Consider the following 27178-nt stretch of genomic DNA (forward strand, 5'->3'; position numbering starts at 1 on the left):
AAGCAGCCAGACCTGCAAAGCCTGAACAAGCATTTTTTTTTTATTAAGAACATTGAACATGAAATGAAGAAGTGAAGCCTTCCCATTTGACTGAAATAAAATCCGGTCCTCAGAAGTAGCTAGTATAACGTAGGCAGGCTAGCTGCCCGCCTACCCTGCCAAGCATCAAACTAAACAAGAGTTTTATCACACCCAGCCCTGCTAAGGATAAAATGGTTTATGGGCCTTCCTCTGCTGATTGCTGTTAGAGATTCTAACATCTCCCTTCTCTGCCCCCAAATTACATCAGACCAAATAGTGTTATCAGGGTGCAAGCACGGGCAGCTTCCTTTGGGCCTGTTTTCATTCAAGAAGCCTCAGAAGTCTTCTCACAGGAACAAGGATGCCGTTAAAGTGAGATTCAACAGTACAGTTAAGACTAGGAAGCTGCTGCCATGTTTTATCCATCTTCTAAGCACTTTCCCTCCTCTCTTTTTCTAACATGGGTCAATAAAAAGCCCATTCCAAGATCTCTAATGTTTTCCTACCTATGCCATTTAGGCTTCCTCCCATGCCACTACAGCTTTCCTGCAACAGTAGGTGCTTTCCACCCAGATTGATCTTAATGTTTCACTCAAATATTCACATGAAACTTCTGAAAACAGAAAAGCTGAGACACATGGTTTATACAATCATTTTGCATTCAGGTATTTGGCTCTAGGGGGCACTTACCTCTTCATGCTTTGTGTAATTTCTTCAGGTGTTTTTGCCTGTTTGAAGCAGAGGTGCTTCTGGAAGAGCAGAATTCTGCCCAGGTTTTCACCTTTGGCAATCTGGTTACAAAACTTCAGAATACCACATTTGATGCTTACAAAAAAACCCAGACCTGGAGAGGCTGAAAGGGAGAGACTCAGCCTATAACAGAATGCTACCCCTTAGAAAGGAGAAGTAGCATTCAAAGATTAGTATTCAGTTGTTGGAGGGTGTGTTTTGGTGGTTTGTTTTTTTTAACTGAGGAAAAGAAATATTTGGTTTACACCAAAAAAAAAAAAAAAAAAGCCTGAGGCAGGCGATAACAATTCTGCCAGCTTAAACTTTGTCCCATAAGCTCTCCTGAGGATAATGACGACAGACACAAAAATAATACAAACTGATAAGAGAACACAAAAAACCCAAAACCTCAGCCCATTTTATGAAGAGCCTTGGCGCTTCTGGAGACTGCTTTGGATCTGTAAATTATGCCCTAGCACAATAGGGAGACAAACCTAGTGCTGCAGGGTTCCCTAATGCAAGACAATCCCCCATCCCATTGATTTTCCCATCACCTTGTCATAAGTACTCAGGATAAATCCTCCTCTGACTGGTTCAGAGAGGAGCATCTGGAGTGAATAGCTGCCACAACACTTTGTCTTCACTCCGCATCTCTACAGGAGATAGTAAAGCTAAGGCAGCTCCTTTTGCCATGGGCCTTCAAGTTTGGTATGCATGCTAGAATGGCTATTAAACCCTGTTCATGAGCAGCCCAGGTATTTTTTTAAGAGTGGAACAGCAGCAGCCCCTTTTGCTCAAATTCCTGGTTTGTCCACCTCTGTCACTTGGAATTTACTAGTTCCCCTTCCTAAATGCCCCAAGCACAGCTGCTCCCAAAGTCCATGTGGGGCCGGCTCTTCCTATGCCTCAAGTTCTGGCACAGTGAGATTCAAAACTAATATCTAGCAGACCTGCTGTAGCAAAAAGGGGCAAAGGCAGTTCCCTTTCAGAAGTCTGCTAAGACAGAAAGAGGTCCCCTTCACATCTTTATGGGGTATACGGGAGAGGCATATTCAAAATCAGGAAGAAGGAAAGATGTTTCAAGGCCCCAGGTGGGAGTTTTCCTCCCCCTTGTAGCACCATTAAGAGACCAAGACATGGGCTTGTGCATGGCAGTTTCAATCAGTTAAATTCCTTCTCATTCTTCTTGAATGCAAGACCACAGGGGACTGTCCCATTCTTCCCTGCCCCAGCAGGATGCTCCAAAGCTGGCAGCTGCCCTGGGGTCAGAGCAAAAGTGAGACCTCTGGCTTCAGAGCTGTTAGGTCTCCTTGAGGACATTGATCTTGGCACAGATCTTGAGAGCTGGTCCCAGCTTGATGTTCATGGCACTCATGAGGTGTTCCTCCTTCAGAAGCAACAGGGCCTGGCCATCAATTTCCTGTGACCGAAACTCCTCAGCAATCTCCTGGCACCCTGTGAAACCAAAAAACAGCACTGAGAAACAGATGTGCCGTGGGCACTCCCCTCGTTCCCACTCTGGGCCTCTGGCAGGTACAGAAAGCAAGCTAGAAATCTAACCACCTCCCACCTCCCCACTCTACTCCACAGTCTGCCCAAGGTCACAGGCTACTTGAGAAGTACAAGTCACCCATCTGTATGACCTGCTCCAATTCAGAAACACGTACAGAAGTACAATAAGAGCACTAGGCACCACGGACACCACTTTCTTTCCAGAAAGAGAGCCAACAAATTTCCCCATGCTACTGGATCACAGGAGTGCAGGAGAGGACCTTAACTTCACCTTGCAGTGATGCAATGAACTCATACACTTCCTCCACACTCCAACGACTGGGATTGCTGGACAGGAAGACAGGGTTGATGCCATGTAGATCTGGGGTAGGTGGGGCCATGCTAGAGTTTGCCAGGTCCCTCTCTCCGTGACTGGCCCTTACTGACAGGGGTCCTGGAGATGTAGGGGACAAAGCTTCATCATAGCTGGAGTTATCAGAGCCTCGACTTGAGTCTTCCTGGCCCTACGAGCCCATAGGAAAGAAAGAAAACAAAAGGTGTTTTGTAAGAAATTCACAATTACTAGGTGCAAAACAAGACATTGGGAACAGCAGAAGTTGACTCAACAGTCTGGGACAAGTCCCAGGCCGTTGGTCCAGGGGCAGCTGACATAAGAGCTCCCTGATGCCAGAAAGGGGAGACTACTCTCGCCTCCCTTCCTCTTCCTTCTCCCTATCCTCCCCCAGTCCATTCCTCTTCCTCACATCAGTGCTGAAGCTCATCCGATTCTTCTATAATCCGATTCAAATCATTCATGTGGAAGAATGCTAATCAAACAGGAAAAGTGGATTGTTTTCTACCAAGGCTGTCAGCTGATCTCACTCACTGAGACCTCCAAGACACAGGCGGGAGCAAACAGAGAGTGAACAGAACAAATACAAATGCGACTACACTTTCTGCAGTCGATGAGCGATTAGAACAGCTCACTGTGCCTTGTGTAACAACTGTGTCAGTGTGCACTTGGCACATCCTGCACAACTACATCCACTGTGAGAAAGTGGTACATCCAGCAGTGACAACTGTTACACTGAGACCTGCCTTGACAGAGGCAGACAGGACTATGTCCTTACCCTGTGGCGCTTGCCCTGGATCTTTGTTCGAGCAATTTCAGAGCTGCTGCGCCGTGGTCCCCGTCGGCGTACACGAGCATAGTTAGCTTCCTGGAATTCCTTCATCTTCTTCCTCTGCAGCCGAAACTGATGGCTGCAGCTGACATTGTACCTCAAGTAAGTAGAAGCAGAGCAGCAGTTAGGAAACAGCAACTATCTAAACCTACTGCTTCTCCTTGCTCTAGATGGGGGTAAAACTCCTCTTTACCATCAAGTTCTGTTCCTCCTCCTTCTAAGACTTCCCCTTGGAAAGAACCAGTCCAGACTTCTGACACAAGCAATATTTGGACACCAGAGTCTTGATCTAACATCTGAAGGGTCAATTAAGTCATTCCCCTAAGGGAAAAAAGACCCATAACAAGCACTCTGCTATCAACAGGAAGCAGAAATGACTAGTCTAACTTCTCCCCAGGTTTCTTCCCCAATGCTCCCTTGTGTCTTTGCCTAGTACCAATGCAGCAGACAGCTACTAGTATGCATTCGTTTAGTCAGTCAAATGTACGTTTGACTGAAGAGAGGTTCTTTGGAGCCCCAGAACTTCCCTCTTCCCACTTCATTTTCTGAGCAAGTCAGAAATCCTGTTTGCACTCAACACGACATTCACCTCTCCACACCTAGAAGCATTCAAAAATCATTTAGAGTCCTAAAGGATCTCTGTGGCCAGTGCATCCCATGGAGGGACGTTCAGATGTACTGAAGTGTTGTACACTACCTGGAGAAGGGGCACATGCTCAGTTTGAGAGAATGTACAGTCAGAGGAAAGGAAGATTATGTCTTGCTATTATTACCTTTTAGCACAGGTCATGGAACAGAACCTCTTGGAACCACGGAACTGGGTTGCTGGGGCATACTTCCCACAGTATTCACACTTCAGCAAGTTTGCTTTCTTATCAAGCTCTAGTGAGATAGAGATACACACCAGTTGATGATCTGAACTGAAGCAGATCACACACAATGATTTCCCCATTCCACTACTCTTCTTCTGAGCAGACAGATTCCAAGCACTATTCTCTACTGAATATACTAAGCAGTTAGCCTGGTGAAGAAGCTGGGGAAAAAGAGGCAGAAGCTCCACTAATTAGGACCCCAGCATACTGAACAGAGCAGTTTATTTCTCCTTGTCAGTACCATTTCACTGAACAAGCAAAAAACAGCATATCCCTCATATCCTACAAGGCTGCAGGGGAAATCTCCATCACTGCACTCTCTGCTGTGTCCACACATCCTTTGCAGCCTTCAGATTCATTAGAGACAAGTACCATTCAGATTCACCTGCTTACTACTGACACAGGGTGTGTTAGATCATATCAACAACAAAGTATTGTCTTCTGGCACTCAAGAAAAGGAGATCCTAGGTCCATAGCTTGAGTCTCTAAGAAGTTAGCAGGAAGGCAGGAAGAGATACAAGTTCATAATGTATAAAGTTAGTAATACAGTATCAAAGAGCAGAAACTTTCAGTAACACTAGATAGGCCTCCTGGTGCTGAAACTCACCCATAGAAGCACTGTCCCCTCCCGGAGAATTGCTGGACAGGTTTTCGCTCTGGCCAGAAGGAGCCTCTCCCTGCAGCGGTTTCTCAGATTCTTTCAGCAGCTGAGAACAACCCACCTGGACAGGAAGAGAAAGAGTTGGGCCCATCAGTAAAGGATTCTCTGTGTTCACCGCCCTCTGCAAGGTATGTGCTGTTCATACCTTATTACAGCTCAGAAGAATCCCTCTGCCTACTAGGGAAGGAGAGATGCTGAACAAAGTTATTACTCCCTCCCGACTCACGGGCTTGGCAGTTCATTCAAAGATCACCAAGTACTATCTGCCTTGAATATCCTGCAATTCCATGTAACTGCATTTCCCCTTATTTGCTTTAACTTCACTTGCTGCTTGTTCAAAATACAATGCATCTTTCCCTACTAAAAATCAGAGAGAAGAACCTTCTTACAATTCCTGCATAAATTATTGCTTTGGGGACTACTGGTGAAAACAGTTCCCACCACACTTGTTTTACTCCTTCCAACCCATTCTCTTTAATGCCACCACTTAATGCCTTGCTTTGTGCATGAGACCTCCCTCATTTCCCTTCCTCTTCACTGTCTGTGTCTCAGGCTAAAATGCTGAGTTGGAATATGGGGAAAGAAACTCCTGTCTCAAAGACGGAAGCCCACCACCCTCCCAAGACAGCACCACACCTCCTTCTCCCGCAGCAGAGAATCCCTACCGGAAAGGGCTCTGCTCCTTCCTGGATGACAAAGCCTTCAATGATGTGTGTGAGGATCTGGGGCTTGACGATGGCTTGTGGGGGTTTGGAGTCTCCCATCTGACGTGACACCATTGCCAGGTTTGGGGTGGGAGCAGAGGTGGGGGTGACTGATGCTCCTTCATTTGAGGGGGTATTTGAGGTTGCAATGGCAGCAGAATCAGATTTATCTGGAAAGTTAACAGCACAATAGTCAGCTACCTTTCCTCCATCTACTTCAAATGGAATATGAGATCAGATCATTAGCACACACAAGCAGAGCTCTCCTTTGTACCTCACCTCCAAGGCCACTCTTCTCCTCCATGTTTTTGGGGCTGTCTGTCACAGGAGAGGACCTGGCAGGCAGCAGTGCAGTGACACTGGGCGACTCCTCCTTCTCCTCCTCTGACTCTGCCTTCCGCTTTACCGCTAAGGTCTGAGACTTGCCCTGTGTGAATAAAGAAGAACACGTAAGCGGAGAGAAGAGCTCCAAACCAAAGAACAAAAGAGATTGAAGGCAAAAGTAAGATGCATCCTTCTCCATCATATTTCATTTCCAGCCTGGTTCCTTCTCCTGGAGATGCCTCTAGCTCCCTCACAGTACATAACTCTACTTCAGAGCATTTGCCTAGCAGGGAGCAAAACTTCAGCAGACTCACTGCCATACCACTATGGCCAGGATGTGGTGTCCCATTTCATGTTGATACATTGATATAATACCAAGTCACTGTGTGAACCTCAAAGGATTATTCCAGGAAGAAAGAAATGGAATGGCAGTCACCCAGCAGCTTCCAAACAGGCTTTTGGCTAAATCAGATCAGTTTCAATGAAGGACAGTCAAAGAGTAGGGGACATATGTTGGATGAGAGCAGAATTGTCCCACCACTCTAAAAATCAGACAAATCCTGTGACACCTTCCTGAGGAAGCAGCCAGAGTTTAGAAACAGTCTCAGGAACTGGCTAAGGATATCTGAGCTGGCAAAGTGCTGTTGTCCCAGGGAGTTAGGCAGGCCCTAGCTGGACAAGTCACAGCAGCATGGACAAGGCCCATGGAACATGAGCCATCTTTGTTGTCCTCTGCATAGCCTGTTGCTAGGGGATCCTCTGAGGCCTAGAGTCAGTAGCTGGTACCACACACCAAGGGGTCTCTGACCCAGAGGTATCCATACCTAGTGAGGAGAGGGGGGGTTCAGTCTCCATGGGCCACTGAGCTCTCATCTCTCTCCTGAGAGAGACAACAAAGAGGCCAGTTATTGTTTGTATTGGGTTTATGTGGCAAGGTTTTGGTAGCAGGGGGGCTGCAGGGGTGACTTCTGTGAGAAGACACCAGAAGCTTCCCCCATGTCAGACAGAGCCAGTTCCAGCCAGCTCCAAGACGGACCCGCCACTGGCCAAGGCTGAGCCCATCAGCGACGTCAGCAGCACCTCCGTGATAACATATTTAAGAAAGGGTAAAAAATACTGTGCAACAGCAGCTGCGAAAGAGAAGTGAGAATATGTGAGAGAGACAACTCTGCAGACACCAAGGTCAGTGAAGAAGGAGGGGGAGGAGGTGCTCTAGGCACCAGAGCAGAGATTCCCTGCAGCCCGTGGTGGGAAAGACCATGGTGAGGCAGGCTGTCCCCCTGCAGCCCAGGGAGGTCCACGGTAGAGCAGATCTCCACCTGCAGCCTGGGGAGGACCCCATGCCAGAGCAGGGGGATGTACCCTGAAGGAAGCTGTGACCTCGTGGAGAGCCAGCCCACACTGGAGCAGGCTCCTGGCAGGACCTGTGGCCCTGCAGAGAGGAGCCCACACTGGAGCAGGTTTTCCAGCAGGACTTGTGACCCCGGGCGGGGACCCACGCTGGAGCAGTCTGTGCCTGAAGGACTGCAGCCCATGGAAAGGGCCCATGCTGGAGCAGTTCGTGAAGAACTGCAGCCTGTGGGAAGGACTCATGTTGGAGAAGTTGGTGAAGGACTGTATCCCGTGGGAGGGATCCCACGCTGCAGCAAGGGAAAAGCATGAGGAGGAAGCATCAGCAGAGACAAAACATTATGAACTGACCACAACCCCCATTCCCCATCCTCCTGCACTGCTCAGGGGGAGGAGGTAGAGGAGTCAGGAGTGAAATTCGGCCTGTGAAGAATTGGAGGAGGGTGTTTTTTAGATTTGTTCTTATTTGTCATTATCCTACTCTGATTAATTGGCAATAACTTAAATTAATTTCCATAAATTGAGTTTGTTTTGCCTGTGACAGTAATTGGTAAGTGATCTCCCTGCTCTTACCGCGACCCACGAGCTTTTCGTTGTATTTTTCTCCCCCTGTCCTGTTGTGAAGGGGGAGCGATAGAGCAGCTTGGTGGTCACCCGGCAGCCAGGCACCACATTGTTAAATGTGATATTTAGTATGTGATGTGGACACCTACCCCATACGGGGCAGGGTCGGAGTCTCACCTATTTACTTCATGCAAGCCTTTGAATGATAATGTGGAAGAGAAATGCTTGTAGTCAGTAGCCCCAAGGGTTGGATTGGAATTAGTGTTTTTGAGAGGAAAAAGTCTCCACATCCCTTTACCCAAACCCTTTACCCATCCCATCCCACTGACCTGGGCCTGGACTGCGATTGGTGTCCTAGGAATGAACAAAGAGAATCCATATGCTATTCTCCTTCTCAATGGTATCACTTACTGGCAACTGGACAGACTGCATGTAGAATGCTGCTGGCATCTGAGCCACAACTGGAGAGGAGGCTGGGCTCTTCACCATGTGGGCTGTGCCTTGAACTTGTGCCAAATTCACCCCTGTGGTGAGAGGAGGAGCTTCCTGTGAGGATGCTGGAGCTGTAGATGATGACGGGGAAGCAGCATGGGCTTGGGAAACAGGCTGGACCACAGCTGGCATTCCCCGGGATGTCGGCACAGCTGCAGCAATCTGAGCCAAACCCAGTGCTTGGGCTTGGCCTGAGCCCTGCTGCCGAGTACCCACCACCTGTACTGGGATGTGTGGTGGAGGCTGCTGGGCTGCTGACATTTTGGCAGGCCCAAGCTGAGGTGGTTTGATGGGGGTGACCAGAGATTTTGACTGTATTGGAACAGGTGACTTGGTGGCTGGCTGGCAAGAACTGTCCTGCTGGAGCTGCACAGGCTGTGGCTGGGACTGCAACATAGGCTGCACCACGAGGGTCTGAGCCTGCTGCTGGTTTTGAGGTGGAGCCTGCTGCTGCGGAGGTTGAGCTTGCTGCTGCTGTTGGGTCAGAGATGGTGCTTGCTGCTGTTGCTGCTGTTGGGCCAGCTGGAGATGGGTGGCTGTGTGGAGGAGCTGGGACTGGCGGTGCTGGAACTGCTGCTGGTGATGAATGGCGATCTGCTGCTGGATCACCACCTGCTTCTGCAGGTGGATCTGCTGCTGCTGCTGGATCAGCGAGTGTGGCTGGATCTGTGTATAGGTGGCTATACAAGCACAGGGTGGGAAAAGAGGAGACCACAAAAGTTAGCAACAGTGCAGCTGGGAACAACAACAACAAAAACAAGGCAGGCAGCCGCTGCACTGGTTTGAGTCATTAAGCACCAAAATGACTGACAGCTCACTGGCAGAGGACATGAGGGACTAAATCAACTTCTCTTGCTAATAGAGAGGGATAATCCCCAGAGACAAGCCCCCCGGGAGCCCAGAGGCTGGGACGCGTGCTGGAAAACCAATGGCACTCTTGCGAAAGCCCAGTGGGCTCGAAGAGAAGGAACAGGTCTGCGCTTACCTGAGCTGATCAACGTCTGGCTGGGTGCTGGTGTAGCAGTCCTGGTCAGGTTCATGCCCACCGTTTGCTGTCCGCCACTGTCCGTTTCACCCTTCTTTGTGGCTGCATTCTCTGTCTCCGTCTGGCTTCCCTGGCTGACGGTCACGGCCTGGGCAGCTGCTACCGGTAATGGCTGAACCACCCCCGTGCCTTTCCTTTGGCAACTGCCAGCGGTGCCTGCCGAGGAGGTCTGGCTCAATCCCGTTGAGGTCTGGCTCCCACCACTTGCCACCACCCCTCCGGAGACACCGTTGCTGCCTGCTGACCCCTGGCTCAAGTTGAGGGACTGGCCTGCGCTGCCGGAGGAAGCCTGAGCCACTGCCAAGGTCTGGCCCGTGCTGGTGGCCTGCGGTAAGCCCGAAGCCTGGGAGCTTCCTGGCAGAGCTGCCTTCTGAGCGGAGCCTTGGAGCTGGGCGTTAGTGGCCGAGGTCTGCTGGCTCCTCACGGCCAAGTTCTGCACCTACAAACGCATATACAAAACAGAATCCGTTCGTTTTATGTACGTTACGTGCTGGAAGTTTGGCAGAGAACGCATAAGCAACAGGCTCTACTGGGACGCAGGCTAAGTTCAAGTCTCACGTGCGGAGCTGGCTAACACTGCAGGGCAAAGCTCAGGCGTGCTCCTCCCCAGGAAACACATTATGCTGAACTCCCTCCTGCCCCATCTCTGATGGAAGTTAAAGATCTTGTGGCACTTTCTGAACAGCACGTGAGGACACCGCCATTCTCCGAGGCATGGGACAGCCTTCGGACCTGCCTGCCGTGCCTTTGCACTGGTAGGACCCAGTTTAGCACAGCTCTAAAGGCACTGAGATACCCCTTTAAAGACCAGTCTTCATTCCTTTTCAATTTTTGTGCCACCTGCCTCCTCCCCCTGTGCAGGGCTTTCCACTCAGCAGGCTCACAGATCTACTCATGGCCTGCAGCCCTTCTGATTTCACCAGTTCCTCTGCATTTTGGTGCTGCCATCCTCTGTATTTACTCCTCCTCCAAATGCAGTGTCAGATCATGGCTGACTTTCCTTCAAAGAAAGTGCTCCAGACAAGAAAAATATGAAGTAACTGGAAATCCCAAGAATGACTGGGATAGGACAAGGAAAATGGGAAGCCATGGCAGCTTCCTGACCTGGAGAATTACTTATAGACGAATGCAGGAGCTAAGACCTTGTGGCCTGTTCGGTCTTTGGCATCTTTACAACAACAAACCAACGGGGTGAAGGAATACTACCGCTGGCAAAGAGTCTTTGTTGCAGAGTGACTGAAAACTGGACATAGAACTCAACGATTCTTTTCACACAAGGACAACTGAGAAACTGTGAAGATGGGATTGATCCAGCATGGGGCTCACCCCAGAAATTTTAAGCAGAAATTAATCCAATCTCTGGAGGCAAAAAGCAAACATGAAAAAACAGTGGCAAGAGAGAACAGAATCTCCTGCCTGCACAGGGACACAGGTTGGGGATAAAATAGAGCTAACCTGCTATACAGGGACGGCTGGAGACAAAGAGCAGAGCGTGGGGTGATGGAGAGGAGGGGAAGGGGAGGACTGTGGGAGGGGGTGTCACTGACCTGGTCTGTGTCTGCATGGACCCCAGGAGACTGAGTGGGTGGTACCTCCTGCTGGACAGCGGCCACAGCCCCGTTGGGCATCAGGATGAGTTGGGAGGCAAGAGGCACATTGCGGCCCAAGGTCCGGTTTACCTGCAACAGGTTCCCCAGCTGGGGCTGTTGAGGGAGGGTCAGGTGACGTGGAATGAAAGGAACGGAGGGAAAGAGAGAAAGAAAGACAGCGAACCACAAGCAAACAAGTTACAAAGCAACACTGGGCTGCAATGTCACACACTGCAAAACTGTAACGCTGAACATAACCCTCGGGAGCAGGAAACTCGGAACAGTTTCCTTATGGAAACAAGCACTCTTCTATCAAACGTGGGCCTGGGCCAACTCCCACAGACTGCCCAAGGCTGGCTAAAGACTGGGGTATCATTGAATTTTCAGATGTATATCTGGGACTGGTAGAGAAACAGTGATAAAAGACATACATCCAACACAAGGGTTGCTTGAAAAGAAGGGCATTGCAATCTGTATCTAAAGTCAACTGAGACACAGAAAATATTTTTCAGGTAGGTAACCAAACCCCAGCCTGACTATATAGTCAAGCCTAATGTTTTCTATTTAGCATCACTTCAAGGATGCCATATTTGTTCATGTTGATTTATGTTTCTAGACTTACTTGAGTTCTGACTTATGTCCCTGAGCTCAGCAGTGGTAGAAGAGAGTAATTCACCATATATCTGTTCCAGCATTGAACCAGAAGAGTAGCTTTTTTTCTGTGAGCTATATTCAAGTCTAGGACATATGTTTCACATTTACACTCTAGTGAGAAGTGCCATGGGATCTTTAACATCTATGCAGAGCAGAGACAAATATGGTTCTTAACAATCTCACCTGAGCCACACAATACAAAGCTCATCTACCCTCAAAAGCTGAGCCCAGGGTCAAACTCATGGTTTCAGGGACAAGAGCTTCCCCATCTGAATTTAAAATATAGTGCCTCATCCTTAAAGCTACAGTTAGTCCAAAGGTGTTGGTAATCCCAAGCAGTGAAACACTGAAGCGGCTACAAAGCGGGGCTCACGGTCAAGGCGCATTTTGCTTACACATCTCTTACCCGGAGATACATCTGGGCCTGTGACTGGTTGAGAGGTGGTGAGGTGGTATTCCCAAGGAGCACAGACTGCGTCAGGGTTGTGGCGCTGGGGGAACTCACGCTCTGTGACCGACTGATCAGCTGAGCAGCTGATGTGGTGGCTAGGTTGATCTTAAAACAGAGAAAAGCCCCAAATGATATATGAAGAGACAGAGGCAAAGAAAGAAGTACAAATTCACTTACTGGGGTACAGCCAGAACAGACATTTTACAGTTTTTCCCTGTATCCCACAGGGGACCAAGAAGAAAAAAGTTCTTGTCTTAGAGGCTACGCAATCTAAACTAGCCAAAGCCCTGGATGCTAACCTCATTTGTATGCTGAGCCCGAATATCACTGTTAGCATGCAACTGCAGTAAGAGATCCAAAAGAAATACATCATTTTCTCCAGCCTCTCCAGTCAAGGAAAAAAACCCACGAAGTAATCTCCACCCTACCAACTCACCTATGCTCTGAACAAATCCCAGTTCCTCAATACTCACTACAAAACCAGACTTCCTCTCATTCAACAAACTCTGCCCAAGAAAAAACATGCATTCCATTTCAAGCTGCTCACAACTCCTTCTCCTTCTCAGAAGTCCTGATCCTTTTCTAATCCATGACAACGTATCCCCAAAGCCTCAGCAAAGAGAGATCAGTTTCTACTTTCCAGCTAAGAGGCCTCTCCCACTCAGAAACCTTCTCTGGTCTCAACCCCCCCCAGTAAGGATAGCACCCCAAATCCTCAAAGTTGTCTGCATCTTGTGGATTCCCAGCATTCTTAGAAGCTGTGTTTCCCTGGCTGACTGCCTTCCTAAAACACAAAGAAGAGAAAGAAAAAGGCGGGGGGTGGGAGGGAGGCTTTGATATGTGTGTGAGGGAGCAGTTACTTACAGAGGCCTGGGTGGTGGTGGTCTGTTGCGGGGTGCTGGTGTTGGGGGAGCTGGCCTGTCTGCTGGCTGCAATTGTAGCCTGCAAGAGAGATTGAAACAGAAGTGAGTATCTGGAACAAACTTTTCAATCCAGCCCAAATATTTGGCTTTGCTGGAACACCTAGTCCCATCATCATCTTCTTCCACTCCTGAGAACAGCAGCACAACCTAACCACTACAAATCTCTGCTGTGCCCTACAAATCAGATGCAGCAACTCAGGAGGGTACTTCCTCTTCCCCAACCAGTTCAGCCCTATATACTACCCAAGGCAGTGGGCAACAGACCCTTACAGTGCATGACCTCCAGTCCTTCCACCCATGGGTACATACCCTACTGTTGCCCCAGCTTGTCACGCTACACACTGCAACCCTCATCCTGATGCTGCAATCCACTGTTAACATCCAGATGTTCCCCACAATTTGCTGGCCTAGTCAGGCAGTTTAGTAACAACGCAATGATAGCACTCCAAGTAACAAATTTCAGATTACAGCACATATGGTTCGTGGAGGAATGTAAATATCGGCAGATTTCCACCCCACCCCCCATGATCCCATGGGAATTCCACTGTACGAGTTTAGTTAGTTTTATAACTAAGATTTGTGCGAAACTGGTGAGAGGATTCTATTCCCTCTATGCTATAAAACTGCAGGTAGGGATTTTGAGAACAAGTAAATCCTGGACTAACAGCCAAGGAGCACAGCTCCTGACAGAGCTATTGTTACACAGACAGAACTGTATTCTCATCACACATAATCCATCTTCAACTGATGATAAAGTCTGGTAGGTGAGCAAAGTTGCTAAAGAAAAAAAATATCACTCAACAATTACTCATCATAAAATATCTCAATTTGTATAAACATATCTCAGTTAAAGAAACACCCTCCTGGCTGGACAAGATCTACCCCAGATCCCTCTTGCTAGTAACTGGTAAAGCAAACATGGGCTACTAAGTTTCAAGACAGAAAATTCAGAGGTTACCACCTGAAATTTCAGGCACAGAAGACCATGTTTATTCTCAGACAAGTAACAATCCATGCTTCACTTTAATACACTTTTTAAACACTACTGCATCCACTGCTGATTTAAGCGCCCATCTTTTATTTAAAGAAGGTGCAGGGGCTAGTCACAGGCCTCTGAAGTGCAAGTTTCCTGATGGGGATGCTAAATTTTATCTTCCCCTGCTCTGTCCCTGAAAACCAAGTGAATCTTTGCATCAGGCTTCCAGTTTACTAGCTGTTTGTATTAGCTTTAGACAAGGTGTTTAGGGACTCATTGTCTCATGATGGATCAGGATGACCTTGGTGCACAAGTCACTGTATAAAGAGAGAATCTCTGGATCTTCCCCAGAGAACAATCCAATTCCTCTCCTTCTCTCCCCTGGTAACTCACCTGCTGGACAGCAGCCAGGCTGTGAAGCTGGGCACTGTTAAGCTGCTGCTGGAGCATAAACTGATGAAAGTACTGGGCTGCATTGGGCTGTCTCTGGAGTGCCTGCAGGGCCTAGAGAAAGAGGAAAACCCAATTGTCAAAAATAGCGTGCCCTTGAAATGTGATTAGAGAGAGCAATGAAGAAATAAATAACAGCCATGAGACCATCCCTAGACCCCATGAAAAAAGCAAAGTCACTAGATTAGCACATCAAAACACATAGTACAGCTACAAATTTGCTAACTGACTGAATCACAGGTGTATTCCAAGACAGCGGGAAGCACACTTGCAAGACTTTAATAAACTCCAGGAATTTGGGAATGTGTGTGCTCGAGCAGGCAGACAAGTGTTCCAGTATAGTATGTATATGGAGGATACACACTGTAGAGAGGAACTGGGATGATAAACTGAATGACTTGCTCTAGAACAGCATGCTAAAATCAATCTATTGGATCACAGTACAGATTAAATCTAAGAGGCTGGACCCCGGAGAAGTAACCTATAAAACATGAAGCACAGTATCAGGCTACAGGAACCAAACATTGGGCCTAGCACAAGAATTTCTAAATCTGAAAACATGACAGCCCTTCGAGCATGCTCCCACCTTGACGCACGACAACTCAGAGGAACACGAAAGGGCTCACCACCACCTTCCACTGATGCACATACCACCCCAGAACATAACCACGTCTCACCTGTACTGCCTGTCGCTCATAGAGAGACATCTGCGATATCTGAGGACGGGTGCTTCCTCCAGAACTGGAGCTCCCGCTGGTGGAGCTGGAGTTCTGCTCACTTTCAGTCTCCATGGTGACAGGATCCCAGGAGCTCAGGCTGAGAGGGACTCCAGACCTACATCGAGAGAATTGGGAACTAAGTCAGGCTAGAGAAAGAACCAAACCATATTTCACTGCATTACCTCGCTTTTTTTACTGGAATATCCCAGTACCAGGCTCCTTGCACAGCTTTGCTACATCACAGAGGACCGGGGATGCCAGGGTTCTGAAATCACCCAGAAATTATACTTGTGGTTTAAGTCTTTTATTACCACAGTCAGAAATGTAACACACACATTCTCATGTTTTTATTGCCATGCCCCAGTTGGAAGCTACAGCATCCTGAACTCTTAAAAAGGCAGCAGAGTGAAGGAGCAGCTGCAGCTCATTCAGACAATCATTTGGTTACAGATCTGATCACCTCTCCTTCAAGAGAGGCTAGTGAAGTGAGGCGAACTGCACTGTGCTTCCAGTCTCCCACTGCACTTGGCAACTTCTGACCCTCTCTTCCTCCAGTTGCACAAGAGGTATAATTATCCCACAACTCCGCTGCCCTGCTTGCAGATATACCAACTCAGTCCCTCCTCCTCCCAGTTTAGCCCCCAGCCCTCGACTGTTTCTTTCTTTCTCTCATCGCATGGACCTTTCCAGCTACTTCTTGTTCCTGACAGATTGTGTAACTTGAACATTAGACTGGAAGCTGGTATTTGTGGTGGCAAGTTGCTTTCAGGAGGAACAGAGTCAGAAGAGGAGTGGATGAAGGGTTCACTGTCAACACTTGTGAGGGGAAAGCTGCTAAAGAGGTCATGCAGAGCCAGAGAGATCTTCCAGCAGCAGAAGGATGAGTTGCAGTGAACCACAGGACTGAGAAAGGACTGGAGTAGGCTTTCATCAGCCAAGAGGAAGAGAAGTGAGACTGAAGACAGTGCTTAGCAGAAGAGTAACGCATTGGGATGATCAGGGACTTCCCTGCAGCAAGGAACATGGGCTACACAGGGAGTAACAGGGTTAGAGTCAGAAAAGGGAAAGAGCAAAACTGATTATTCAACAAATTCCACTGCAAAAATGACTTTTTAGAAGGATATCATTCCATGTAAGATTAAAAAAAAAAAAATGCTTCTGATAGTCTCAGTATCACTGACAGCCTGTTTGTTTCCAAAACACCAGCTGGCTCCCCTGCAACATATCTGAGAGAGTGCTAAATGAGACCCCTAGGCTTCCAGGATCCCACAGCACCAGCACAGCCACTGTATCTAGACCTTTCCAAATCCAGAGATTTTGAGCTTCACAGCCTTAACCAAACACAACTTTTTCCAGGTGCGTAAACAAACAGACCGGCGCAACAGAAAAGGAGTTGCAACAATAGTCTCAACCAGACAACTTTTTAAATTCTGGAATGGTGTTAAGGGCAGCAGATGACTTTAAAGTATGGCAACAGCATTACCACTGCAGAGGATGGCTGGCTAAATCAGGGAACTGCTGCTCCAAACCTGCTCTTCAAAATCTGGAAAATTCTATAATTGACAAGCAGCTAGCTGCTGCTCCAGTCCCATCTTTCCCGTGCATCTTTGCCTCTGCCCTCAAGTCCTGCCCAGGCATCTCCCTGCTAATCCAACACTGCCTTTGGCTGTCGGTAATTGTGCCCTGCAGTCATCTTCTCAACTGAGAGGCACCCCCTCCTAACTGGCCATTACTGTCTTCAGGCACAACTCTATTACAGCTAGAAAGAGTTGGTCAATAAGCCTCTCTAGAATATAAAAGCTCTGGAGAAGGCAATTGCCTTAAAGATCTTCCCCAGGGGGCAGGTCCACAAAAAGTAAATGAAGCCTGAAAATAAATAAATTGAGAAGGGAGAGAATACAGACTTTCTGAAAGAAACAAACTATGGTAGGTAAATTAAGTACTTCAGATGGGGTTAAAATGCAAGTCAGAGTGAAGCTACACATATTACAGCAAGTCATCTAGTAGCTCAGCTACCATTAGGAGACAATTTCTGTGCCCTCACCCACCTTCAACCTCCCCCCGTGCAGGTTCCTCCCAGCATTTACCTCGCTTCTGGTGCTCACTAGATCAGCTTGTTAACTTTGCAGAAAAGCTGCCCTAAACATCATTTTCTGCCAGATCAGTGAGTTGAATTAGCTCACTTATGATGCCACAAGTGCCAGTGAGAGAGAAAAGAAGGTAACTAAGGTTCAGCTGAGCTGTAGCACATACCCTTACCCTCAACAGCTGCACCAGAAGGAGAAACCTGGCTTCTGACTTGGTGCTCCGCTCCACCAATCTGTGCTTCCTCAGTAAACAGCATCATCGATTCTTAAGATTTCCAGCATTTCTGAGAGTTCCACATTGATCGAGATCTTAAAATCAGGTCCTAGCACAAACAGAATCCTACCGAAACACCTCTGGGATGAGAGGCATCAAAAAATTTTGGTCTCTGTGTAGCCAAAAGACCTTTGGGGGTCATGGATAGAGAAGTGTACTCTCTCCCTTTGCGGAAGGGTGGTAAGAATTTTAAGTCACTCACAGCAAGCAGGGTTATCCAGCAAAACCCTTTCCAAACACAAAAGTGAAAAGGCGCAGTATTTCCCCAGGCAAGTTCATCTAAGGATGCAGCTCCATGTTAGTGTAATCCGATCCAAACACAGGCTATTCCCGCACAAAATAGCTCGGACTACACCCTCTCCCCTCCTCCGAGGGCATCTTCCAGCACCCTCCTCTTACAAAGATCTGGTGATCACCCGGCTATCAGATCACTTGATTCAGCTAGCTGCTCCATGAGATGGATAACCTACTAAGAATGATTTAAACCATGGGTTTTCCAAAAGATTGAGTTAACCAACTCACCTCGCAAACGTAAAAAAAACCAAAACCAAACCAATCCAAACCGCCCAAGGTAACGCTGTGGCCATTACTGGAAATTAACCTTTGAACAACAGCTAGAACTGCACCCCTCAAAAGCAGACACGGAGGGATACAAAGGCCTATTAACACCACGGCAGGGATGACAGCACAGCAGAAAGGAAGGGAGCAGCTCCCGGAGCAGTCCGAGCCTGAGAACACGGGCCAGCCCGGAGCCTAACCCACGCTGCTGATCTCAGCGCACACCAACAACATCGCAGGTGGCCCCGTCTGCAAGTTCTCGACCTTTCTCAAGCGCAAGAAGAGCAGGAGAGTCCGACCAAACGTCTCCTCCGGTCGCCGGGCACTAGGGAGGAGGCAGAAAAGTTTTACTCGCTCAGCCTCCCACCCCATCCATTCCCCCCGGCACGTCACTGCCGGTGCAGAACATTTTCTAACCTTACAACTGGTTTTGTGGCTTCGCCCTTGAGAAAACGACTCAAGCGAACAGGTACGATTGGCACAGGCTGGCCGGCAGGTTTGGGGAAGAAAAACGAGCAACCGGGACTGCAGCACGCTCCTCGCTCTGTTCCTGCAGTTTTCTACAGCACCGTCTCCAAGCTACGCAAGCAAGAGGCGTGAAAACTGCCGGGACACGTTTAACTCTGCTCCGGGATGCTCTGGAAGCAGCAGCAGCAGTCGGTGCCACCCTCCAGCACTGCGGGGGACCCCCGCACCGCCGGCTCCCCACCCCGGCAACTCCGGCGGCAAAGTTAAGCCGACAGCCAGCGTGCGGCCGCCCTGCCCGCCGCACGTAGGTACCGTGCAGGCAGCCCCGCCGCGGCGGGAGGCGGGGATCCGCCGCAGGATGCTCGCCGCGGGGAGATCGAGAAAGGCGCGTCTTTAACGCCCGGCCACCGGCGGCGGGCGGGGAGCGGCGGCGGCTGCCCGGGAGGCGGGAGCGGGGCGGAGGGGAGGCGGGAGGAGGGGGGGGGGGGGGGGGGAGTTGTTCCCGGCCGCTGCCTCCGGGGGCCGGGCCGGGCAGACAATGGCTGCTCCGCCGCCGCTGTCAACTTCCAGCCCGCCCCGGGTCCCCGGGGAACTCTCCCCGCCGCGGCCGACCCGCGCCCCGGGCCCGGCCTCACCTGCAGCCGCCGCGGCGCGGCACTGCCCCGCTCCGCTCCCGCAGCAACGCCGCCGCCGCCGCCGCCCTCCTCCTCCTCCTCCCCCGCCCGCCCCGCCGGGACCCCCCACGCCCGCCCGAGGGGCCCGCGCTGCCGGCATTACCGGAGCCCCGGGGCCGCCGCCGCCGCCGCCTGACACGCCCCCCGCGCGCGGGCAGCCAGGCCGGGCCCCGGCCGGGCGGGGCGGGGCGGTGCCCGGGGGCCCCGTTGTTGGGGGGAGGGCGGGGCCGGGGGCGTTACCTCGCGGCGGCTCCCGGCGGGCCCGGCCCGGCCGCGGCCTGGCAGTGCAGCCCCGGAGCGGGGGGGGGGGGGGGGGGGGCGGGGCGAGGGGGACGGGGCGGGGCGGCGGGGGCCTGGCGCGGGGCGGCGGGGGCGGGGCCCACGCGCGCGCGCCGCGCCCCGGCCGGTTCCGCCCCCTCCTTTTTTTTTTTTTTTTTTTTTTTTAAATCTTGGCCTCTGGGGCTCCCCGCCGCTCCGTCACTTCCTCCCTCGAGGCGCTTCCGGGCACGTGACCCCTTCCCCCTAGCGCCGCTTGCCGTTGCCCTGGTGACGGCAGCCGCGGCCCGGCGGGATGCGGGTTCGGGACCGGGACCGGGACCGGGGCCTCCAGGGCCCACCCCGCTCACCCACGGGGCCCTGCCGGGGGAAGGGGGGCTCCGTATATCGGCCGCGGCCTCCCCCCCGGGGAAGGGGACCAAGGCGTCAAGGTCTTGACCGGCACGGCAGCCTGGCTGCGCGGCAGGCGCAGAGCGCCCTTCGCCGTCCAGAGCGGATGTCCTCTGTGCCGGGACACGCGTCACGGTCGGCCCTTCCGGAGACTGGTTCACCTTCTTAAACACTAGTAGTTTTCCTGTAGGTCGTAAAATGTTTGTCTTGGTGCCTGGAACAAGCTTTGATGAACAAACAGGACGCAGCGGTAATAACGGTGACTGGGAGGTTTTCTGCCCAGGTCACGTAGGGCGCATGTAGGGGTGCACAGGGGAAACCTGCATAAACCAGGGAAAGAAACCACGGTGCCAGAGCTTGCTGGCAACTTTGAGAAGCTGCGCTGTGCAGGCACTTGGGCCTTGCTTCCCCTGATTACTCTCAAAGAACTTCAGTGCTTCTGTCAGTTGCCTGGCTTAGGGCAAGAGTGGTCGTAAGAGGGTAAACTTACTCGTTTTAAACAACAGTGTTGTAGTCAGCATGACTGTTTCTAAGATAACGAGATATGCCCGGTCGGGTCAGACCAGTGGCTCGTCTTGATGAGAGCTGGTGAGTTTCCTTTAAGGATGATGGCTTATGCACCAAGGAGGGGTGGGAAGAAGCAAAAGACAAGCAGAAACAAATCATGCTCCATCTACATGTACAAGGTGCAGAAGCTCAAGCACTGCTGAGGCTATAAGCATCGTACATGCTCCTGCAAATGACATGTTTGAGCTTCCCGTTGCAAGAACATTGCATCTGGCTCAGTAATGAAAGTGCTGGACTGTCAATTCACAGGAGATCCAGTCCCCTTGACTTGGAATCACAGAATGACATTTGCTGCTGCCTGAAAAGCAGCAGAACACACCGTACAGGAGGGCGTTTGGGCTGTTAACCAAACGTACCTGCCCTAAATGCTGGGGGTTCTTTTTTAATTCAGATGAATTAAAAAAACTGTCTGGCTGATTCTCTTAAAAAAAGAAAAAAAAAAAAGAGCTATAGGAGATATTTAAGGCTATTCAAAATAAAAGGTCAGATAGGGATCAAAGGAACAATGACAAGGCAGGGAACCCAGTCAAAGTAATCCCTGTGAATCAACCACTCCTAAAACCCCCAAGGACTGGAGGAACGACTAAGCCATTTGTCCCTGTTGCAAAACCCACTGAAGTGGATTCAAGGGAGGAAACTCTCTGGAATCTATGCAAACGAAGGGGAACTACTGCAATAAAGAGGCTTTAGGATTTACTGGGGGGTGCTTGGCAGGAGGGGGGGCGGGGCGGGGAAGATGTTGGAATCGATAAAGAGAATTAGAGGATTTACAAGACCACACAGGTATGTTTGGGGTAGGAATCACAGGCAGGGAAATGGAGGAATCAAGGTGGATCACAGACAAACGAGCATGGGAAAATGGAGAGAAGAGGGGGATAAACTAAGCCGGTCAAATGCAATCAGTATGTTTGTCTGGACAAGTTTTGCACCTGATCACCAGAGCCTGTACTATATTCATAATTATTTATTTGAATTATTTCCTTCTGTGATTGTGCTCTCTGTTGTGTGCACGTGTGTGTGATCCAGTAACAAACTTGGGCCTGTCTAGCCAGCGAGTAGGACGAAAGGTCTGGGGGGGCAGAATCCCAAGAGACCCATGAAGGCACATTTCTCTGAGTGCTGGTCCTTAGGAACAGGATCGGGCTACTGACACTCTGTGTTTGTATGGGTGTCTTTGAGGTACTGTCTCCCCTCAGCATTAACCTGTGTGTGCGTGTCTGTTGCGAACTTGTGCACCACCCTGCTACTGGTGGGATGTGAAAGAGAAGTAAGAAATTCCCACCCATCTCCATCGGAAGGAAGAAGCCTCAGGATCCTTCAGTCCACCAGATTCAGCTGCCCTTAATACTTCTCAGGGAAAGCAGGTGCACCTGGCCAATATCTGCAGTCCATTCCCCTTGTTCTACTCCCACATCCAAGCATGGTAGTAGGGAAGGTGGAGGAGACATCACAACCTGTTCCCTTTGGTATAGACTGGTTTTCCATTAGTTTGCCTATGAACTTTTTGAACCTGCTGATATTATTGGCTCCTGTAACTCCTGTAGCAGTAGGTTCTTGTAGTGTAAAGTACCTTTTTTGTTCATTTTGATTACCAGCTAGTTTTGTCACATGCCCCCAGTCTGCCACGGAAAGATTTGCTGAAGAACAGTTTTCCATTCACTTTATTATCCACCACCACCATTATTTTTTTAAATCTCAGTCCCTCATCTGCTCACCAAATTCTGCTCATTCTGCTTACCAAATGGTGGAATCCCGGCCCTTTTAGTGTCTCCTGATGAAGCACTTGTTCCATCCCATAATTGTTGTCACCCAGGCTCATGCTACAATTTGTGAGACTGGCTTATAGAGTCTGGCTGGAAACCTGTCAAGCGCTATGTCTGAATATAAGCCAGGATTGGTTTCATAGGTAGCATCGCTTGCTTGCATTTTAGGTGCAGATCTTCCCAGCTCTGGGCTTCTCAGCAAGAAGCAGCCCATTTTCATTCCAATGACTTCCCCCCCCCCCCCCCCCGCCCCTTCCAACCCATTTTAGCAAAGGAGTTTTGCTGGAGAAATGGCATCTTGCAGAGCAAGTCACGGAGCAATGGTGACACTCAGTGGCCCTGCAGGAAAAGTGCACCTTCTGAGTTCACGGTTTTTTCTAATTTATCAGGAAGAAAGTGGTAGCCAATGAACCTCATACACAGGTGAGTAAACAGCACTGCTTAGCATAAGGATGAGTCTGCATACTGTGCCGTACAGATTCATATAGTGCAAGCATACAAATAGACATCTAGCCTAGGTATGTGCATTTGCCACCTTTCCCTCTCCCACCCTCATTTACTCACTTCAGTCTGGAGGTGAGACCATCACCTTCAGGTACCTCAGAAGGAAAACCCTTTCTCTTGTGGTAGGGAAGACTGGAGTTTTCATACATACTGTCAGAGAACATGGCAGCTGGTAATGTATTCAGCCCCAGCCGCCAAGAGCTAATCCTTTGATCTAGACCATGGAGGTGCAAGGGGAGCCAGAAATCAGATTCAGACTGACCTCCAAGCCTGGGATGTCTTTCTGCTCAGAGAAGAGGTTGACATTATTCCCAGTTTACTGGGACATACAAGTGGGATAAGTCTACATTGCAGTTACTGCAATGTACTTCTTACAGGCTGCCCAGATCTCTGCTTATGGTACCCCCACCTTCCCACACGTAGACACGAGCCCATCCACAGCCTCACCGCATCACTGGATCTCTTCAGCAACCTCCTGCTAGCCCTGGCCGGTCTGGCCCATCACCATCTCCAGAAGGAAGAAGCTGGACTGGAGATGATCATAGCAACGCCAGGGCCTAATTGCCATTCTGTCCTGTCTCTGAGCAAAAGCTCATCTGACTGTGCTAGTTTCTAAGTCTTCCTCTGACCTCTCCAGCCCCGCATTTCAGACAAGTCTTTATATACCACCACCTCTCCCATATCCCTGCCCTACACATTGTTTCCTGCATGACTGATCCTAGCGTGGATCTGCGCTTCCTACCAGTACAAGGCTTCTGCAAGTTTGCAAGCTGAGAAAGTAGAGAGGCTGCAACCACCGGTCTGCTCATCTTTGTTTCCCATCCCTCAGAAAAACAGGTCAGTGCCTGCCAAACCACCTTTCTGCTCACTGCAGGGAATGGGAAATTGGAACACATAAAGGGAAGATGAGAATGCTTTGTCTGTGTCTGAAGAGCCAGCACCAGGGGTCAGTTACCTGCAGTACCCTGAAGGCACCCTTCTCCTCACCACCACCTTTAAGAAGTGACCTGCATATGAAAAGAAAACCAGGTCAACAAGCAAAAGCTGATTCATATCAGTCTACTTCCAAATGTTACTGGGCCTGGCCACCAAGCCAGTATCAACTACATTGCTTATCAACGTAAGAGAGAATGTGGGACTAAGCCCACCCTGTGGCAAACTGTACAACACAAGAAGTCACAAGTTTTAGACTTTTCTCGGGAAAGAAGCCGCTTTGAATGTCAAAGGTAAGCCACATTCCAGGGCCTCTACCCTTAACTTGAAACAAACCACGTTAACAAAAGAAATCCAAGCACGCTTTAAAAATTACTTATTCATCTATTGCATGTCTTGGATTTAACTGTGGGTTGGTACAAACACCTTGATTTAGCTATTTGAACTTGGTAGAAAACTAACCTACTAGCAAGCCACCACATGTGAGTCTGCAGGTATGCTTACCCTGCACAGAGACAGTACAGATCAGGAGATGGATCCATGGAGTCTCACATGGTTCTCAGTAGTAGCTATTTTAAAGGTCTTACTGTCCTTCAGCTACATAAGAAAAATCTAGGTCACTGTTTACCTCAAAAAGGAGAAAAAAACCCTTGGAATAAACCTTAGACTCTGTATATTGTCAACAGTCCCCAGTAACAAACTTTACAATTCCAAACTACAGCTCTGCAGTTCTGTATTTCTTTCCTGTTTGGAGGGCAAAAAGTCAGAGAAATAAGGAAGGCAGATTCACAAACTATTGCTCTTTCTCCAAACTGGAGCATGTTAGTTGAGCATACACTAATATGCATGAGTCAGGAGAGAAGGCATGGGTCCAAGCTTCCAGGAGAATTTGCGACTGAGTGACAACAGACAACTCATTTGTCCTGGGTCCTGACTTCTCTGTGGATGAGGGCTCCTTTCAGTTTTCCATACAACCATTGCAGAGGCTCTGTGAAAGCCTAGGAAACTGATCTCTTCTGCACCCACTAGAAGCAGTGTAGTCTTTCAGTCCTATTTGCACAGTACTGGCAGATAACCACAAAGGCCCAAATAAGCCATACACATCAAACTTTTATGATTTATCAATGCTTCAGTGGATCCCTACATGTTCGATGTACTATCATCTTCTTCATGTAGAGATTTTAAGTATGCCATTTATTTTTTATAATAGCGCCCTAACAAGGTCAGAATCCATTTGGGGCCATCTTGTGTGCTTACAGTCCTCCTCCTTTTAAGGGCCCTACTTCCCACTCCTTCTAAGAGCTTTTATCTGCAGAAAAATCCCTTGCTATCTGAGATGCTAGTTACCAGATTGCCTGTTAGCTGCCTCCTGTACTATGCTCTTCAGGACCTTCTTTTTTGCAGGCTGAAGCTGCAAATCTTTGCAGGCAATTTCCCAGTTGCCTCCAGGCCACCAAGACCCACACAGCAGCTGTGGTGAGGTGATGGGAAGAATTCTCCTGGCCATCTGCCAGCTATTCATACCCCACCTTTGCTTACACCTAACAAAGGTTCCTTTCTTGCACTGGAAGGTGTTTCCTATGAATGTCACCAAGGATGAGGATCACCTTTCTACAGTCAGCAGAACTGAGCAAGCGTCAGATTGCCCACCCAGCACAGACTAGCCACTTACTGCATTCCCTAATGTTTGCTCCAAGAGGTGAAAAACTCACTGACTTCTGCTGTACACTTCTATCTTAAGGAAGCTCGCCACACAGCAGCTCTTTTTCAACCCTCTGCTTTGCCAGCTTCCTCAGCCCCTCTCACATGCAGCTGAACAACATCAATCTGATTTGAAACCACAGCCAGGAAACATCTGTTTGTATTCACATTCCACATGCTTAATTTCCTTACTTACCTACCCCACACAGGTACAAGGTGGCAAGACTTCCTATCATCAGAAGGAGAGGAATCTTGGTGGGCCTGTCTGTATTTAGATATAATATCATGGCCATCTGATGATATAAACTGTAAAATTACAGACCCTTGACACATGTCCATTTGGAGGCAGGAGAGCCTGGCTCATGGGCACAGTGAGCACGCTGTGTTACAGCCTTCGATTTTTATTTATAACCTTCCTATCTGAAGTTCAACCAGATTAGAGGACCTTCCTCCTGAAGCTACTTCAGTCCAGCCCAAATACCCAGAGGAAGAAACTTGCCAGGAAGGCAACTGGGAGATTCTAGGGTCCGCTTTGCTCCCTTGTCCTTTCCTGTCCATTGGCAGAGCACCACCGACCAGTACCTATTGTCTCCCATGCTGTCTTGGGAAGGGGCAGTGCTAGGGGAACGCTCCTTAGAGGCCCCTTCCAGTTCCTTCATATTTTTGCTCGCTTGAACTCAGCCCTGTCCTCTTTTTGTATCTCTTGTCCACAGAATCACTTGGTTCCTCAGGTTGTCTACTTCCCCTAAATGCTTGTTAGGCACTGCTGTGAGACTTTTATTTTCCTTTTTTCCCGTCCCTACTGGACAGCCCCAAGAACAATGATGAGTAGGGGAGGAAGGGCTGGCTCTGCCCGCTTTATGGACAGATCGCTCTGAATGGTCAGAATAAAAATAGATTTACTGTCCTCTTGCAAGTTCTGTTGATCAGGCAAAGGGCTGCTACACAGGGATCCCCCGAACAACTGTGGTCACATGATTTGCTTCACTTTACCTTCCTTTTTCCCCCTTTTTTCTCTCCTAGGTACTTTCTCTTTAGAAGCATCATCACCTCCCAAATACACAGCCCACCTTGTTCACTTTTTCTCTGTTAGTCCTGGGCTTGTTGAGTTCATAGCCTTGCTTCATATTTACGGCATGACTGCTCTGGTAACTTCTCCCTTGGTAATCAGCTCTATAAAACTAGTACCTAGTATCCCACCTTTTATGTGTGCTACCTTGCTAATGGCACTGCATATCCTGATGAGCCATCTGCATACACTCTGCTCTCCAATTGCATGTGTTGCATCCTGAAATTCCTCAGGTTGTTATCTTTTTTTAGTAGTGCCACAGGTAAGGATTAGCCATCTGGGTTAATGTCTTAACAGTTGCCAGAGTCTAAACAAGCCCAGTGACTGAGGCTGTTGAATGACCCATCCAGAAGGCCTGGGCATGGGTAGTTGAAATGAGAAAACTGAACTCAGTTTTATGGGTGTCCTGGTTTCAGCTGGGATAGAGGTAACTGTCTTCCTAGTAGCTGGTACAGTGCTATGTTTTGAGTTCAGAGCGAAGAATGTTGATAACACTGATGTTTTCAGTTGTTGCTCAGTAGTGTTTAGACTAATGTCAAGGATTTTTCAGCTTCTCATGCCCAGCCAGTGAGAAAGCTGGAGGGGCACAAGAAGTTGGCACAGGACACAGCCAGGGCACCTGACCCAAACTGGCCAACAGTGTATTCCATACCATGGGACGTCCCATCCAGTATAGGAACGGGGAAGTGGGGGGCAGGGATTCGCCACTCGGGGA

General features: G+C 49.3%; 1 protein-coding gene across 3 annotated transcripts; it reads right to left on the reverse strand.

The window, feature by feature from the left end:
- Positions 1-19: 19 nt before the first annotated feature.
- PHC1 (polyhomeotic homolog 1) lies at positions 20-19301 on the reverse strand. 3 transcript variants are annotated; one of them, XM_052790079.1, is made up of 16 exons: positions 18536-18870; positions 17459-18443; positions 15158-15314; positions 14424-14534; positions 12996-13073; positions 12087-12236; positions 10985-11140; positions 9378-9876; positions 8312-9072; positions 5942-6089; positions 5624-5832; positions 4905-5019; positions 4199-4307; positions 3372-3522; positions 2534-2765; positions 20-2205 (listed from the first exon to the last, which is right to left on the reverse strand). In XM_052790079.1, the coding sequence occupies exons 3-16, from the start codon at positions 15269-15271 to the stop codon at positions 2051-2053; spliced, it is 2988 nt and encodes a 995-aa protein (XP_052646039.1). In that variant the 5' UTR covers positions 15272-15314; positions 17459-18443; positions 18536-18870; the 3' UTR covers positions 20-2050. The 3 variants fall into 3 exon arrangements, with proteins under 3 accessions (XP_052646039.1, XP_052646040.1, XP_052646041.1); XM_052790080.1 differs by lacking the exons at positions 17459-18443; positions 18536-18870 and adding an exon at positions 19222-19301; XM_052790081.1 differs by lacking the exon at positions 17459-18443.
- Positions 19302-27178: the final 7877 nt, after the last annotated feature.

This window comes from Harpia harpyja, chromosome 6, assembly GCF_026419915.1.
Source record: "Harpia harpyja isolate bHarHar1 chromosome 6, bHarHar1 primary haplotype, whole genome shotgun sequence".
In the NCBI taxonomy this organism is placed as follows: domain Eukaryota; kingdom Metazoa; phylum Chordata; class Aves; order Accipitriformes; family Accipitridae; genus Harpia; species Harpia harpyja.